Source organism: Ranitomeya imitator, chromosome 1 (assembly GCF_032444005.1).
Source record: "Ranitomeya imitator isolate aRanImi1 chromosome 1, aRanImi1.pri, whole genome shotgun sequence".
NCBI classification, from domain to species: domain Eukaryota; kingdom Metazoa; phylum Chordata; class Amphibia; order Anura; family Dendrobatidae; genus Ranitomeya; species Ranitomeya imitator.
In genome coordinates, this window is record NC_091282.1 from 1,138,485,542 (window position 1) to 1,138,501,107 (window position 15,566).

At 42.7% G+C, this 15,566-nt stretch overlaps 1 protein-coding gene across 1 annotated transcript in view; it reads left to right on the plus strand.

The window, feature by feature from the left end:
* The window catches only part of YIPF7 (Yip1 domain family member 7), a 114,193-nt gene that overhangs the window by 20,620 nt on the left and 78,007 nt on the right, over positions 1–15,566 (plus strand). Inside the window, exon 3 of the mRNA XM_069744525.1 lies at positions 12,883–13,064. Within this exon, the coding sequence (XP_069600626.1) occupies positions 12,883–13,064 (182 nt within the window). The remainder of the gene's footprint in view (positions 1–12,882; positions 13,065–15,566) is intronic.

Sequence of the window (15,566 nt, forward strand, 5' to 3'; positions counted from 1 at the left end):
TACACAGTTTGAGTTGCAGAAAGTGGTTGGCAGATATATCAAAAAATACAAGGGCTGTAGTAGAATTTCAATCTCCCTACAATGATCAAAGGACAAGTATGGCAGCAATAAAAAGGACTGCTGCACACAAGAGTGTGGACAAAGAAACAAGATAACTGTGCAGAAAGGAAGGAGTAACAGGATTTTTGCTTTGAAAAAAGCAGTTGGTTTGCACACAAACAGCAATGCAGCTATCAGGGAGCCTTATAAGCTACAGAGCTGATGCACAGAAATCTAGCCTCCACTGTCCCTGCAAGGAAAAGGTGGTGTTGGACAGTGGAAATTGCTACAGCACAAGCGGTTTGTGGGTTAATATTCCCTTCCTAACTATATCCCTTCTTCTGACGAAGCGGCAGCAACCTCTCCCTATGCTCAGATCGGCAGAAGTAAGATGGCGGTCGGCGTGCACGCCCCTTTATAGCCCCTGTGACCAATCACTGTAATGCCCTTCTCTAAGATGGTGGGGACCGAGAACTATGTCATCACGCTGCCCACACTCTGCGTCCTTCTTCATTGGCTGAGAAATGGCGCTGAACGCGTCATATGAAACGCGACTTTGGCACGAAGATCGCCGACCGTGTGGCCGATCCCACACTGGGATCGGCTCGGGTTTCACGAAACCCGACTTTGCCGAAAGTCGGCGACTTATGAAATTGACCGATCCGTTTCGCTCAACCCTACTGACCACTGTCACTTTATCAGGTTATAGCTCTGGAATGCCTCAACGTATCCCACTGATTCTGAGATCGTTTTTTGTGAAATATCGTACTTCATTTTAGTGGTAACATTTCTTCAACATGACTTGTGTTTATTTATGATTTAAAAAAAAACAACAGAAATTTGGCAACAATTTTGAAAATTTTGCAATTCTTAAACTTTCAATTTTTGTACCCTTAAATCAGAGAGTGATATCACATAAAGTAGTTGATAAATAACATTTCCTACATTTATACTTTCCATCAGCATAATTTTGAGAAACATTATATTTTTTGTTAGGATGTTACAAGGGTTAAAACTAGCTGACCAGCGATTTCTAATTTTTACAACAAAATTTACAAAACCATTTTTTTAGGGACACCACACATTTGAAGTGATTTTGGGGGGTCAATATAACAGAAAATACCCAAAAGTGACACCATTCTGAAAACTGCACCCCTTAAGCTGCGCAAAACCACATTCACAAAGTTTATTAACCCTTCAGGTGCTTCACGAGAACTAAAGCAATGTGGAAGGAAAAAATGACCATTTTACTTTTTTCACAAAAAATTTAATTTGGAACCAAACTTTTTTCATTTTTACAAGGGTATCAGGAGAAAATGGACCATAAAATTTGTTGTGCAATGTCTGATGAGTACGCCGATACTCCATATGTGGGGGAAAGCCACTCTTTGGGCACATGGCAGGGCTCAGAAATGAGGGAGCACCGTTTGACTTTTTGAACGCAAAATTGGATGGAATTAATGGCGGGCGCCATGTCACGTTTGGAGACCCCCTGATGTACCTAAACAGTGGAAACTCTCCAATTCTAACTCCAACCTTAATACAGCCCTAACCACAACCCTAACCACAACACACTCCTAACCCTAATCTCAACCCTAACCATAAGTTTAACCACAACATTTACCCCAACACCACCCTAACCCCAACATCACAACCCTAATCCCAACACAACCCTGACCCTAAAACAACCCTAACACTAGCCCCACCCTAGCCCAACCCTAACCCTAGCCCCAACCCTAACACTGGCCCAACCTTAACCCTAGCTCTAATCCTAGCCCCAACCCTAACTCTAGATCTAACCCCAACTCTAGCCCCAGCCCTAATCCTAGCTCCAACCATAACCCCAGCTCTAACTCCAACCCTAACCCTAGGCCCAACCCTAACCCTAATGGAAAAATGGAAAAAAAATATTTTTTATTTTATTATTTGTTACCTAACTAAGGGGGTGATAAAGGGGGTTTGATTTACTATTTTTTATTTCGATCACTGTGATAGACCCTATCACAGTGATCAAAATTAATCTATAGGAAAAATCTCCTATTGTTGCCGAGTGCCGGCCAGCAGATCTTGGCGGGAGCACTGCTCATGCGCCTGCCATTTTCTTCCCAGAAGAAGACACTGTGGGCCGTGGAACAGGACAGGGGGATGCAGGAGGTGCTGGAGAAGCTCGGGGGACCCCATTTCTCTCTCCTCTGATGTGTTAGATCATATCAGAGGAGAGAAAAATTTATGGGAAATTTGACTTTTTTTGCAGTTGCCGTTATTCTGTGAATAACGGCGATCGCAACACTTGGGATGGTAAAAACTGACTCGAATCATGTTCTCCGGGGTTTCAGCTACCCACCTGTAGCCAAGAACCTGAAGATTTTCCAACACTGTGAGGAGATATAACCTTATTTCCCAGTGCTTAGGAATAAGTACCCTTAACTGCCGCCGTTAATAGGTGTATTAGTGGTCATTAAGGGGTTAAAATATATCCACAGGTGTATCCTAATTAGCTCAGATGCTTCAAAAAAACAACAGAAGCTTCTAAATCTAAACACATGACATCATCATATGGGCAGTCCAGAATAGCTTAAAGGCATAGTAATCTTAGTGTATGTAAACTTTTGACTTTGCAGTAATAAAAGTTCCTTAAAGCATTCTCTCTCTCTCTCATTATTCCTGCATTTGGCAATTATTAATAATTATGGTAATTCTAATTGGCCTAAAACGAGAAAGTTTTATTCTGATTTCATGTGATTTCATGTCAGATATTGAGAAAAAACCATGCATGTGTGTCTTTTTATATATTGCATTTAAACTTCTGGTTTCAACTATATATATATATATATATATATATATATATATATATATATATATATATATAATTAGGATGGGGGTCTGGTAGCTACGACTATGAATGTTGGAGCAAGAAATGAATCCATAAGTCCTAACTAGAGATGAGCAGGACTCACAGATGATGTCACGACAGTGACGCTAATCAAAGGTAGTGATGGGGACACGTGGAAGAGATTTGCGGTCTTCCATCCAGCTGCCAGTTACCACTGATCTACTCACTGGACCAGATTCCTATGAATCAACACTAGAAGTCCCAGAGAGGGGTCATTTAACATTTCTACCTTTGAAACCTTTGGAGCTCGAAATTTCTGGGACTTCTAGTGTTAATCTGCTCATCCCTAGTCCCAACCGTCCTGGACACAGCGGACAGTCCTGGATTTTGGTCTGTGGCCCGCAGTTTTGGGCATCTGCTAATTGTCTCTCACTACCATTGCCAATCTGACATTTCTTCCTGCCAGGGGAGAAATAAATGGTTAATGGGCAGAGATTTGGGCTGTGGCCAGGGGTGGGGCCATAATTTGCACTCTGCATAATTTGGCCCTCATTCTGTGCTTCAAAGATTGGGAGTTATGATGTTAGAGAGCATGATATTTCTATGTATTTCATCCACTTTTCTAGAACGGTAAGTCTGTGTCCCCACGATGAGTTTTTGTTGCTGCATATTTTTGCTGCTTCACAAATGCAGCATCTTTCAGTTCCAAAAAACAGATGGGATCGATAGAAATCTCCTGACACTGTGCAACCACCACTTATTTTGGTGCAACCTCACCTGCAGTGCGTGGTTCAAATTCACAATATGTCATTATCTCTTGCTGGTGCGCTGAGTTGCAGTGGAAATGGGCAGTCAAAAATTCAGCAAAAACTCATTGTGGGCACACAGCCCAAAGGGCCCATTTAGTATTCTTGCATGGGGCCCTCTCCTATCTGTGTCCACCAGTGGCATTATTGATGACCAGTGGTTTGATTCACTGTAATTTCCATATTTTAAACCAATGTGATGTTAAGCACAGGTTCACTTCTGGAACAACATACACTTAGACTGTGAAATAAGGAATCTCTAGAGTATAACGAGTATTGGAATGCAATGAAAAGTACAGAAATTATGGTTGCAAACAGGGCCGGCTCCAGGTTTTCGAGGGCCCCGGGCGAAAGAGTCTCAGTGGGCCCCCCCTTTAACACATACCCCGCTTTATGATGCACAGATACGGCAGAGAAATGTATATTACAATGCCAGATTTCACTTCTTACATGAGTGACAGCTATTGTAAATTCTGCAGTGTATATATACAGGACAGGAGGAGTGGTACTGTGCAGTGTATATATACAGGAGGAAAGGTGCTGTGCAGTGTATATATACAGGAGAGGTGCTGTGCAGTGTATACATACAGGAGGAAAGGTGCTGGGCAGTGTATATATAGGACAGGAGGAAAGGTGCAGTGTATATATACAGGAGAGGTGCTATGCAGTGTCTATATACAGGAGGAAAGGTGCTGTGCAGTGTATATATACAGGGGGAGAGGTGCTGTGCAGTGTATATATACAGGAGGAGCGGTACTGTGCAGTGTATATATACAGGGGGAGAGGTGCTGTGCAGTTTATATATACAGGAGAGGTACTGTGCAGTGTCGTGAGCAGGGCGTTGTTGTATCAGAAAATCTTTTCTGTTTTGAGTTTTTCTATGAAACAAAGACTTTTCTACATAAACAACGTTGTTTGGTTTTGCGGCCCTAACAGATCTGTGCTACAAAGTAACAGGCATCTCGGGCATTAATGAGGGACCTGATGCTGAATCTTTTCCACAAACCCTAATGACCCAATTAGTGCCCCGTCATTAGAAGCTCATTAAACGCCTCCCTGTCCCGAGCAGTCATGTACAGTATGGGGGGATCCTGCAGCCCACCCCCTGGCTGCTCCATACCATACACTGCCCTCTGTCGCGCTCACTATTATCCTGTGCATTTCTCCTTCATCGTTACCCCATGTTACACTTGTCACCCCCCCCCCCACTACAGAGTAGCAGGGCAGCCAATGTCACAGGTCACCCCCTCCCGGACCCTAATGGCAGCAGGAAATGTCTGCTCCTCTATTGGGTTGGAACCTGATTTAATCAAGGAATAATGTGGATTTGTTCCCGGTGGCTGCAGGGGAAGGGTTAAGTGATGCCATGTCCTTGGTGGGAGCAGTGGCAGCTGCTGGGACCTGGACAGAGACAACCAATGTTGCTGTGACTGCACAGTGTGATGTGGAGGAGAGAAGCTGAGACTCCGGAGCAGAAATCACCCACATGCCAGCACTGGGCAGAGTCCCTCCAGTCACCAGCCTGGGGCCATGGGGCCCCAACATACAGCCCACAGCTCAGTTTTATCCATTTCAGCAGCTCCCCTTCCTCCTGGCATCTGGTTAACCCCATTTATGCGGGTCGGATTGTTATCTTTAAGGTTTAGCAATAACCTTCATACAGATGGGAAGGGGTTAAGCTTCTTCCTACCCCACTGGTGCAGGTTCGGTGTGGCATGCATGTATTCTGGGGTTCTTGGTGAGCTGGGCGGCTGCAGATTGCAGGCTGCACCCCACCAGCTTCTCCTCCAGACATCACCCACATTTTTAGGCAGCGGAGACAGACAGCAGCATACTGAGCCATAAGACCAACTGCAATCACTGCTGGATACCTTTGCACTCACTTAGTTGCTGGTAGCAGCTCCTCCGGAATCTGCCTGATAAGTTCAGCTCAGCACTGCAGCCAGCCAATGTGCTCTCTCCGCCCACAAACAACATCACACTGGCTGCCTTCTCTTAACCCCTATGTGTGCCTGCCTGGCTGCACTGACTGAATGAGAAGATGCTTGTGTCAGAGCTGGCACATAGGGGTTAAGAGAACGCAGCCAGCAGTGACTTTGTGGGAGGAGAGAGCATGTTATCTCCTGCTCTGCTCTCCCAGCTGTATCTATTACAGCTTGAGTGGGCCCCCCTCTCTTCCCAGGGCCCCGGCATTTGCCCAGGTGCGCCGGGTGCTGACGCCGGCCCTGGTTGCAAAGTTATTAAAATGTTCAGGTAAATTATACCTATATGTAAAATGGTAATAATTCTATTTTTTTATGCAGATCTAATACTTGCTGTCTGTACTATGCATGGTAGGAGTCTGGCCAAGATTCTGTCTAGACTACATGCTCCGAAATGAAAGAGTTAAACCCTGCAGATATGTAGAGATGGTGGAAAGTCATTTTTACCTTAACTTTTCCCTACATGGGAAAGTCTGCACATATTCCTCCTACCTTATACATGTCATTCACGTCCATCATATTTTGCCAACCGGAAAACTTTTGTTTGCAAGTCTAAATTCTTGATTATTTTGATTCCATGCAGGGAAAAATGTGGAGACCCTATGGACCAATTTATTCTTTTTGCTGTCAAATTCTATCTCTTTATCACTCTCTGGAAATAAATTTGGTGATTGTAAGCAGTAGAGGAGGAAATAACAATTCAATGATCGAAGTGTGAAGCTGTTATATATCCCAAAGAAACCAATTATTAAATGGTTTTAATACTGATAGAAATCCAATATTCCATGTTAAACATTTGTAGTTGATTCAGTCAAAATGTAAACTAAAGGGAACGTTAATTGGGATGTATCAGATTTCACAATGCAAATTGCATACCTTATTAAATAGATCTCTTAGACTTGATGAAGCTGGTGTATGCATTTTGAAAATTCATGTCTGGATGTACAGTATAAACCCTATTTAATAGTAAAATAAATATTTTAAGAATCCAGTTAGAGCATAAAAAATGTTCATTGTATTCTGAATATTATACGGCAATTATGACATACATTTTCAAAGTAAATATACCAGCCTCTTGAGTCTAAGGGTATGTTTCCACGTTCAGGAAACGCTGTGTGTTTGACGCTGCTTAGCGCCGCAGCATCAAACACGCAGCGTCAAGATGTCACAGCATAGTGGAGGGGATTTTATGAAATCCCGTCTCCACTATACGGTAAAACACGCAGGCGGCAGACCCGCGTAAACAGACATGCTGCGCATCTTTTCAGAACGCAGCATGTCTGTTTACAGTGCGGCAACGCTCCGTCGCCACGCTGTATATTTCCCATAGACAATCATTAGATGCAGTAAAACCTGCGTGTCTAGAACTCCCTCCTCACTGTCCATATGACTGCACCATTAATTTAATATCTGGAGCCAAATTACCTAAAAGCAGTTTAATATTATGTTTCAAGTCATCAGACCTTCCTCATCTCCCATTGCAGCAGGGTTTTTCTTTAAGAATAACTTGTATTGTTTAAGATTATTGTACTTGTTTTTATTATGTATACCCCTCCTCACATGTAAAGCGCCATGGAATAAATGGCGCTATAATAATAAATAGTAATAATAATAATAATAATAATAAATAACTGTGAACTAAATTGGATCACGGTTTGGGATCAATTCTCTCTCTCATTCCGGACCTCTTTAATCAGATCATTGGGACTAAGTGGTTTTCTAAACTGGACCTCACTGGGGACATATAATGTAATTCGTATTAAGGAGGGGTATAAGTGGAAGACTGCTTTTAATACACCAGGGGGGCACTACAAAAACCTTGTTATGCTATTTGTGTTGACAAATGCTCCTGGCATTTTTCAGCACTTTGTAAATTACATTTTTCGTCATCTGGCAGGTAGATTTGTGGTAGTCTATCTGGATGACATATTGATTTATTCCGCGGCCCTTGATCACATCATGTACATGTCAGTCAGTTCTTACAAATTCTCAGGGACAATAAATTAAATGTCAAACCAGAGAAATGTATGTTTTCGATTCAGGATATCCTTTTTCTGGGATATCTGTTATCATCCACCGGTTTTCACATGGATCCTGTGAAAGTCCTTGCGGTACTGGATTGGGATTGTCCTGAAAACTTAAAACTTTATAAAGGTTTTTAGGGTTTGCCAATTATTACCATAAGTTCATCAATAACTTTTCGGTAGTGGCCAAATCACTAAGGGATATGACCAGGAAAGGGATGGGCTCTTCTAAATGGTTCAGTCTGGCCAGTGAGGCATTTGTTACTTTTTGCTTCTGCGCCGATTCTTCTACAGCCTGACATCACTTAGCTGTTCATTGTAGAGGTTGACCATCAGAGGTGAGGTTTGGGGCTGTACTGTGGCAGACTTAATCTCCAAGTAAATTGCGTCCGTGTGCATACTTTTCTAAGAAATTGACATCTGCGAGAGAAACTATGACATTGGTAATAGGGAACTCTTAGCAATAAAGTAAGGCTTTGAGGAATGGCATAATTTTTTGGAGGGGGGCAGTTCATCCGGTCAGTAATCACTGATTCATAAGAATCTATTGTGTTTGGAATCTACCAAACATCTGACACCTAGACAGGCAAGCTAGTCATTGTCTTTTACCAGATTCAACTTTTTTGTGACTTATAGGTGGGGGCATGAGAACAGTCAGGCGGATTCCTTATCTCGTTGTTTTCTGGGGAGAGGAAGTAATTGCGTGCCAGTCCTTATAGTACAGAAAGGGGTAGTTATTGCTACTATATGTTCTCATCTGGAGAAGGAGGTTGTGGAGGCACAGGAAGGGGGATGCAACTGCTGCCTGCCTGTACATCAGGTAAACTTTTTGTCATTGTGAACTTCTGTCTTAAAATTTTAAATGAACATCATTATTTGATCCTGGCTGGACATCCAGGCAGTAAAGGCACCACTCATAATTTTTGATAGTCTGAGGTGCACAAGGATATTCGGGAACATGTAGCTGCCTGCAGTACTTGTGCGCATTCTACGACCTCATATACTTGTCGGTCTCACCTCATCACTTGTATCCCACATGTGCATTCTGTCTTCATCATTCCGGTAAAGGTTCTCATCTTTTCCATTAGCATCTATCTGCAGATTTCATCACTGATCTACCAACGTCAGCAAGTAACACTAATATTGGTGGTGGTGGATAGATTCAGCAAGATGTCCCATTTCAATGCCAAGACTTTGACATAAATGTTTATTAAAGAAATCTTGGAAATGCATGGGATTCCATCTGCTATTGGTGCCAAACGAGGGTTCAAGTTACCATCTCCACCACCACCTTGTCAAGTCATTGTATGCCAGTCTCTTAAATATTTGATACATTGGATTGGTTACGGTGCTGAAGAGAGAATATGGGTAGCAGTGTCTGATGTTCATGCGATCAGGTTGGTCCGGTCTATTCACGCTTCACATCCAGACAAAGTCTGAGGTTCTGGAGGTCCCTCTTAGTATGGCGGTACTGCCAAGGGGATACCGCAACAGAGAAGGGGCAGAAGATCATGGCATCTGGTTACACAAACTCCTGCACTGATTAGAACTGCTTCACCATCCTATTAATTAAACAGTGCAGATTTTCCTTTCTCTGTCACTGCAAGGATTAATCAGTTCAGTTGATGTCCTGGAGCTCTCCATCTTGAATTGTCTCAGCTTTTCAGTGTTGGCCACTCCCATCTGGTATTTATTCTCACCACTGGCACTTGGGCCTTGCCAGTGATATTTACAACTTTCTGGTTTGGCAGTGAAGGAGAGCTCTAAATTGGAAGCAGTCAGTTGGTGTCGTTTACAGGAGATATCTGCGTGTATTTGATATTGTGCGTTCATCTAAATCCTCTCCCATTTGGTTTACCCCTCCCACTGTTCCCTTGATTTCCACTCTGTTGATTTGTGAGTGTATTTAGTGTAGTTTTCTTTTATCCCTGTCTGTTTAGACATGTGTCTGGTTAGTGTTTCCCAATACACTATTGCCTCACACCTCCCTGGGTGGCAAAGGGAACAGATAACGATTAAGATAACAGCATAGCAAGGTACGAGACTCTGGCGTCTCCACCATCAGGGGTAATCTGGGGAACAGGGATAGCCTAGGGTGCCGCTAGTTTGAGGGATCGGATAGGTGCCTACAGTCCCTTGTCACTCCATGTCATTATCCTTGCCCTTTTCCCTTTTTGTAGTCTGTGGGCGCATTGCGTAAGTCTCTCTTCTATAAAGCATAGGCTCTCATGGTCATCGGAGTCCTCTCATTCTTATGGTCAGTGGGGTCCTCTCTTTTTTGTAGAGCATAAGCTCTCATTGTCAGTGGGGTCCTCTTTCTATTTTTCTTTTCTGTAGAGTGTAAGCTCTTATGGTGAGCTGGGTACCCTCTTTCTATCTCCTACAATGTGTAAGTTCTTATAAATAGTGGGGCTTTCCATTTCTCCTTTGTAGAGTGTAAGCTTACATGGACAGTAGGACCCTCTCTCTCTCCCCTGTAGAGTAAGTACTTATGCTCAGCCGGGTCCTCTCTCTTTAGTAGAATGCAAGCTCATATATTCACTGGGATCCTCTCTCAATCCAGAATGTAAGCTCTTATGATAAGCCGGGTCCACTTTTTCTTGCTCCTGTAGAGTATAAGCTGGTTTCTCTTTCTTTCTCTCTCTCTCTCTCTCTCTCCTGTTTATTGCAAGCCTTTTTAGTATTGAGGTGCACACAAATATTTTTACTGCAAATTAAATATTTTTGGCAAATTTAGCGAGGATGAGGAATTCGAATATTAAAAGATCCACTCATCTCTAGTTTGCAGACATGACCGGGGAATTGATCAATATGACATATATATATATTTTAATGTTTGCAAGTTTGTATTTTATTTTATTTCCCCCCCCCAAGTTTAATATTCTTTTGTTTCATTTCTTGCTGGAATGTGTCCTCCAACCATCACTCACAGTTACATGTACTGTAGCTACTAAGGTTCAATGGGTTCGGGTCCTTGGCAGTGTAGTTTAGTACAACCCCTGTAGGCATACATATACACTATCTACTATATAATTGTCTAAGGGTCACTTCCGTCTGTCTGTCTTTCCTTCTGTCACGGTTATTCATTTGCTGATTGGTCTCGGCAGCTGCCTGTCATGGCTGCCGCGACCAATCAGCGACGGGCACAGTCCGATTAGTCCCTCTCCTACTCCCCTGCACTCACTGCCTGGCGCCCGCTCCATAATCCCCTCCACTCACCACTCACACAGTGTTAATGGCAGCGGTAACGGCCCGCGGTGTAACGCACTCTGTTACCGCTGCTATTAACCCTGTGTGTCCCTAACTATTTACTATTGATTCTGCCTATGCAGCATCAATAGTAAAAATGTCATGTTAAAAATAATAATAATAAAAAAAATGCTATACTCACCCTCCGCCACCTTTTCCGCTCCTCGGGAAGCTCCGGTGACTGCTCCATTGCAAGCGGCAGCTTCCGGTCCCAGGCCTGGTGTGCGACAAGGACCTGCTGTGACGTCACGGTCATGTGACCGCGACGTCATCATAGGTCCTGCTCACACCAGCCCTGGGACCGGAAGCTGACGCTTGCAATGGAGCGGTCACGGAGCTTCCCGAGGAGCGGAAAAGGCGGCGGAGGGTGAGTATAGCAGGACTTCAACGGGCCTTCGGAAGGTGAGTATATGCTTATTTATTTATTTTTAAGTCTCTATACTACGTGGCTCTGTGCTGTATACTCCATCGCTGTGCAATATACTATGTGGCTGGGCAATATACTACGTCACTGGGCAATATACTATGTGGCTGGGCAATATACTACGTGACTGGGCAATATACTACGTGACTGGGCAATATACTACGTGACTGGGCAATATACTACATCACTGGGCAATAAATCCTACAGAAAAAACTCTACGGAGTATCAAAGAACCCAAAAAGATGTAAAAAACGTAACAAATTTTATTAAATATTATATTCTCACAAATAAATGACAATATTACAGACAAGGGAAACGTATAATACATGTACGGCCGACCACTAACACTGCAAGTAACACCACGGGTATAAAGAAAGGGCAATAGCTCAACACTGGCTATGAGGAGCACATAGGTCCATAACTAACTCATAAATAAAGTGCATAGTGCTCCTAAAGTGCATACATATACCTCATATCGCCATATAGCTGTCTTAGTCAAACCTAAAATAGGTAAACATAGGTAAACATAGAAATAGTCACGGCTCTGCCCATCTTACCCAAAACTTGATGGTGCCAGTGTGTGTCCGGAGGCCCCGACGCGCGTTTCGCGTAAGCTTCCTCGGGGGGTCATATACTACGTGGCTGGGCAATATAGTATGTGACTGGGCAATATACTATGTCACTGGGCAATATACTACGTGGCTGGGCAATATACTACGTCACTGTGCAATATACTACGTGGCTGTCCAATATACTACGTGACTGGGCAATATACTACTTGGCTGGGCAATATACTACGTCACTGGGCAATATACTACGTGGCTGTCCAATATACTACGTGACTGGGCAATATACTATGTCGCTGGGCAATATACTACGTGGGCTGTGCAATATACTATGTGGCTGTCCAATATACTACGTGACTGGGCAATATACTACATGGCTGGGCAAACGTGACTGGGCAATATACTACGTGGCTGGGCAATATACTACGTGGCTGGCAATATACTATGTGGCTGGCCAATATACTACGTGACTGGGCAATATACTACGTCGCTGGGCAATATACTACGTGGCTGGCAATATACTACGTGGCTGGCCAATATACTACGTGACTGGGCAATATACTACGTCACTGGGCAATATACTACGTGACTGGGCAATATACTATGTGTCTGGGCAATATACTACGTGGCTGGGCAATATACTACGTGGCTGGGCAATATACTATGTGGACATGCATATTCTAGAATACCCGATGCGTTAGAATCGGGCCACCATCTAGTATATGTATAATATTCCAGAATTAATTGGTTTGGGCTAACTTATTTTATACATTTGTATTCAGCAGAATCATTTGAAGCACATACTGCGGCTCTAACTAAAACTACTGAAACCTCATAAGGAAAGCAATAGCTCCAAACAATAAAGAGAAAATCAATACATAAAGTTGTTCTCCTTTTGCATTTTCATTAAAAAAAATAACAATTTCGCATTCAGTCTAAAATTTTGCTTTTGTCTGCAGGCAGGAAAGATCCATTTTGGCTATGTGTACACAATGAGTATTCTTGGCTGTGTGGGAATTCACGCTTTATTAAATCTGATGAGCATCACAGGTGTCTCTCATGGATGCGTTGCCAGTGTCTTGGGTTACTGCCTTCTGCCTATGGTGATACTTTCTTGCTTTGCCATTTTGTTTTCTCTACGGTAAGTAACAATGCTGTATATAGAAAATAAGCTCATTACTGTTATATTCTTTTGTTTGTTTATAGTTTGCTTTTAGGATTTGCAGTTATTATCTAAAAAATAAGTCATCCCATTCCAAATGAATCCTCAATAATATAAAATATGGACCTCAATATCAAGGTATATGTCTAGAATATCATTAATAACCCCTATGTAAAATGTTATTTAATGCCAGTAAGGATGATTACGGCGGCTGTTTGGACAATAAATCCCTGTTTGTTGGAAAGATCCCTGATCGCAATGTCCCTAGTGCTTACATACCTATAGGCAAATGTTCATTATACTGCAGCGCTACCACTGGGGAAATAAAGAATTGCACAATTTCTGCTGAATTAAATAGGTTATATGGGTCCTCCAGACATAAACTCTTTGTTGCTGTTCTCTGCTTTGTAAAATAAATGAGATTCCTGGTTAGGGACCCCCTTAATTGGTTGAAGGATCTAACTAGCGTGAAGTTGTTTTATTTATAAAATTAGACTTTACGGGATTGGTAGCAGAGGTTTATAAAATTCTTTTAAAAGGTAATGGGGCATTAAACACATCACATAGAGCAAAACAACAATTGGCAAATTAGAAATTAGCAAAGAAAGTCCAAACACCAACATAATTTGCATTTAAATTGTTCTGGAAAAAATACTTATGTTATTTGACACCTTACCCAGAAATTGGGGGTGCGTCTCCATATGGGTTATGGACATATCGTGTACAAATAACCAGAACATATTGTGACTAAGTATAATTAATATACTGTCATCAAACCGCACGTCCAAACTCTTGCCACCTCCTGTCGCCTCCAACTCAAAAATATTGCCAGAATTCGTCCCTTCCTCAGCCCCCAATCTCCCGCCTCGATTACTGCAACACCCTTCTCTGTGGCCTCCCCGCAACTCCCCTGCTTCTCCCCTCTGCAAATCCCTCCACTGGCTCCCAATTCCCCAACGAATCCAGTTCAAACTACTAACACTGATCTACAAAACCATCCACAACCTGTCCCCTCCCTATATCTCTGAACTAATCTCCCAATATCTTCCCTCACGTAATCTTCGATCCTCCCAAGATCTCCTACTCTCCCCCACACTTATTCGTTCCTCACACAACCGCCTCCAAGATTTCTCCCGAATATCCCCCATCCTCTAGAATTCCACACCTCAACATGTCCGATTATCCACCACCCTCAGATCCTTCAGACGGAACCTGAAAACCCACCTCTTCAGAAAGCCTACAGCCTGCAATAACCATTCTGCCGCCTCACCACCACCCGAGCTGCCGCGCCACCACCACCCGAGCTGCCGCTTCACCACCACCAGAGCTGCCGCTTCACCACCACCAGAGCTGCCGCACCCCCGACCTTCTGTCTCTTCCCCATTATCCCATAGAATGTAAGTCCGCAAGGACAGGGTCCTCTCCCCTCTGTACCAGTCTGTCATTGTAAATTTGTTTACTGTAAACGATATCTATAACCCTGTAAGTAACCTCTTTCTCATGTACAGCACCATGGAATTAATGGTGCTATATAAATAAATAATAATAATAAATACTGTATGGCACCCAAACAATGGAGCCGCCATACATTCTATCGCTAGGTGCACATGGCGTCCTTTAGACGCAGTCACAGAGTTTTCTTGTGAAAATGCTGACGGTCATCTTCCTAAAGTGGTTTTGCTTGTGGCTCCCCCATAATTTTTGGAGTGGTTGAGTTGCCTGCATCTTATATTTTATACTGTAAAGTATAGAGAGCAGGTGGCTTCCGGTCAAAAGCCACCTGAAGAATGAGCATATCACTTCTTCTAACTACCTAAGGTTTTCCAAACCTTGATGCAGTGACATAAAAAGGAACATGTGCACAGCAGTGTCGTTATGACATCGCTGCGCATTATGAAAATTTTGTGGCGCTTTTTCAGACAAAATCCCCCTAAAAAGATGCCTTGTGCACATATCTACAGTACAATAGATTATATGTAGTTGTTTGGGGTTTTTTTTAGTGGATTTTGAAAAAGAAAAAGCCATCAGTGTGATACTTCATCTGGGTAGGTGAAATGTGTGTCTGGAGGAACAATTGTGTCCTTGATATGGTGTGGAGGTGCACTTAAAGTCTTGACCTGCCGTGAATCACTGCTCCATGTGAAAAGTAATTGAGAAACATTCAGATTTGTGAGGGTCTCAATGTTTTCTGCATTATAAATAGTATATTTTAGCACTTTTGGTTTTATTGAAATTTTGGGTTTTATAGAAAAGTATCTTCTTCTGAAACAGTTACATCAAAGAAGTTAACATAATGATTCACCTTTCCTTATCTTAGTATCCATATGTTCTGTAGAAACAGAAATGATTCTGATAAATAAAAAGTCATGTATCATTATGACAAAGCGATCCCATCAAAGTAAGGATTGCTACTTGTATCATTTGTCCCAATTTCACATCCCATGAAGTTGATAGAATTGTCAGGTGCAACCTTTTCATCGG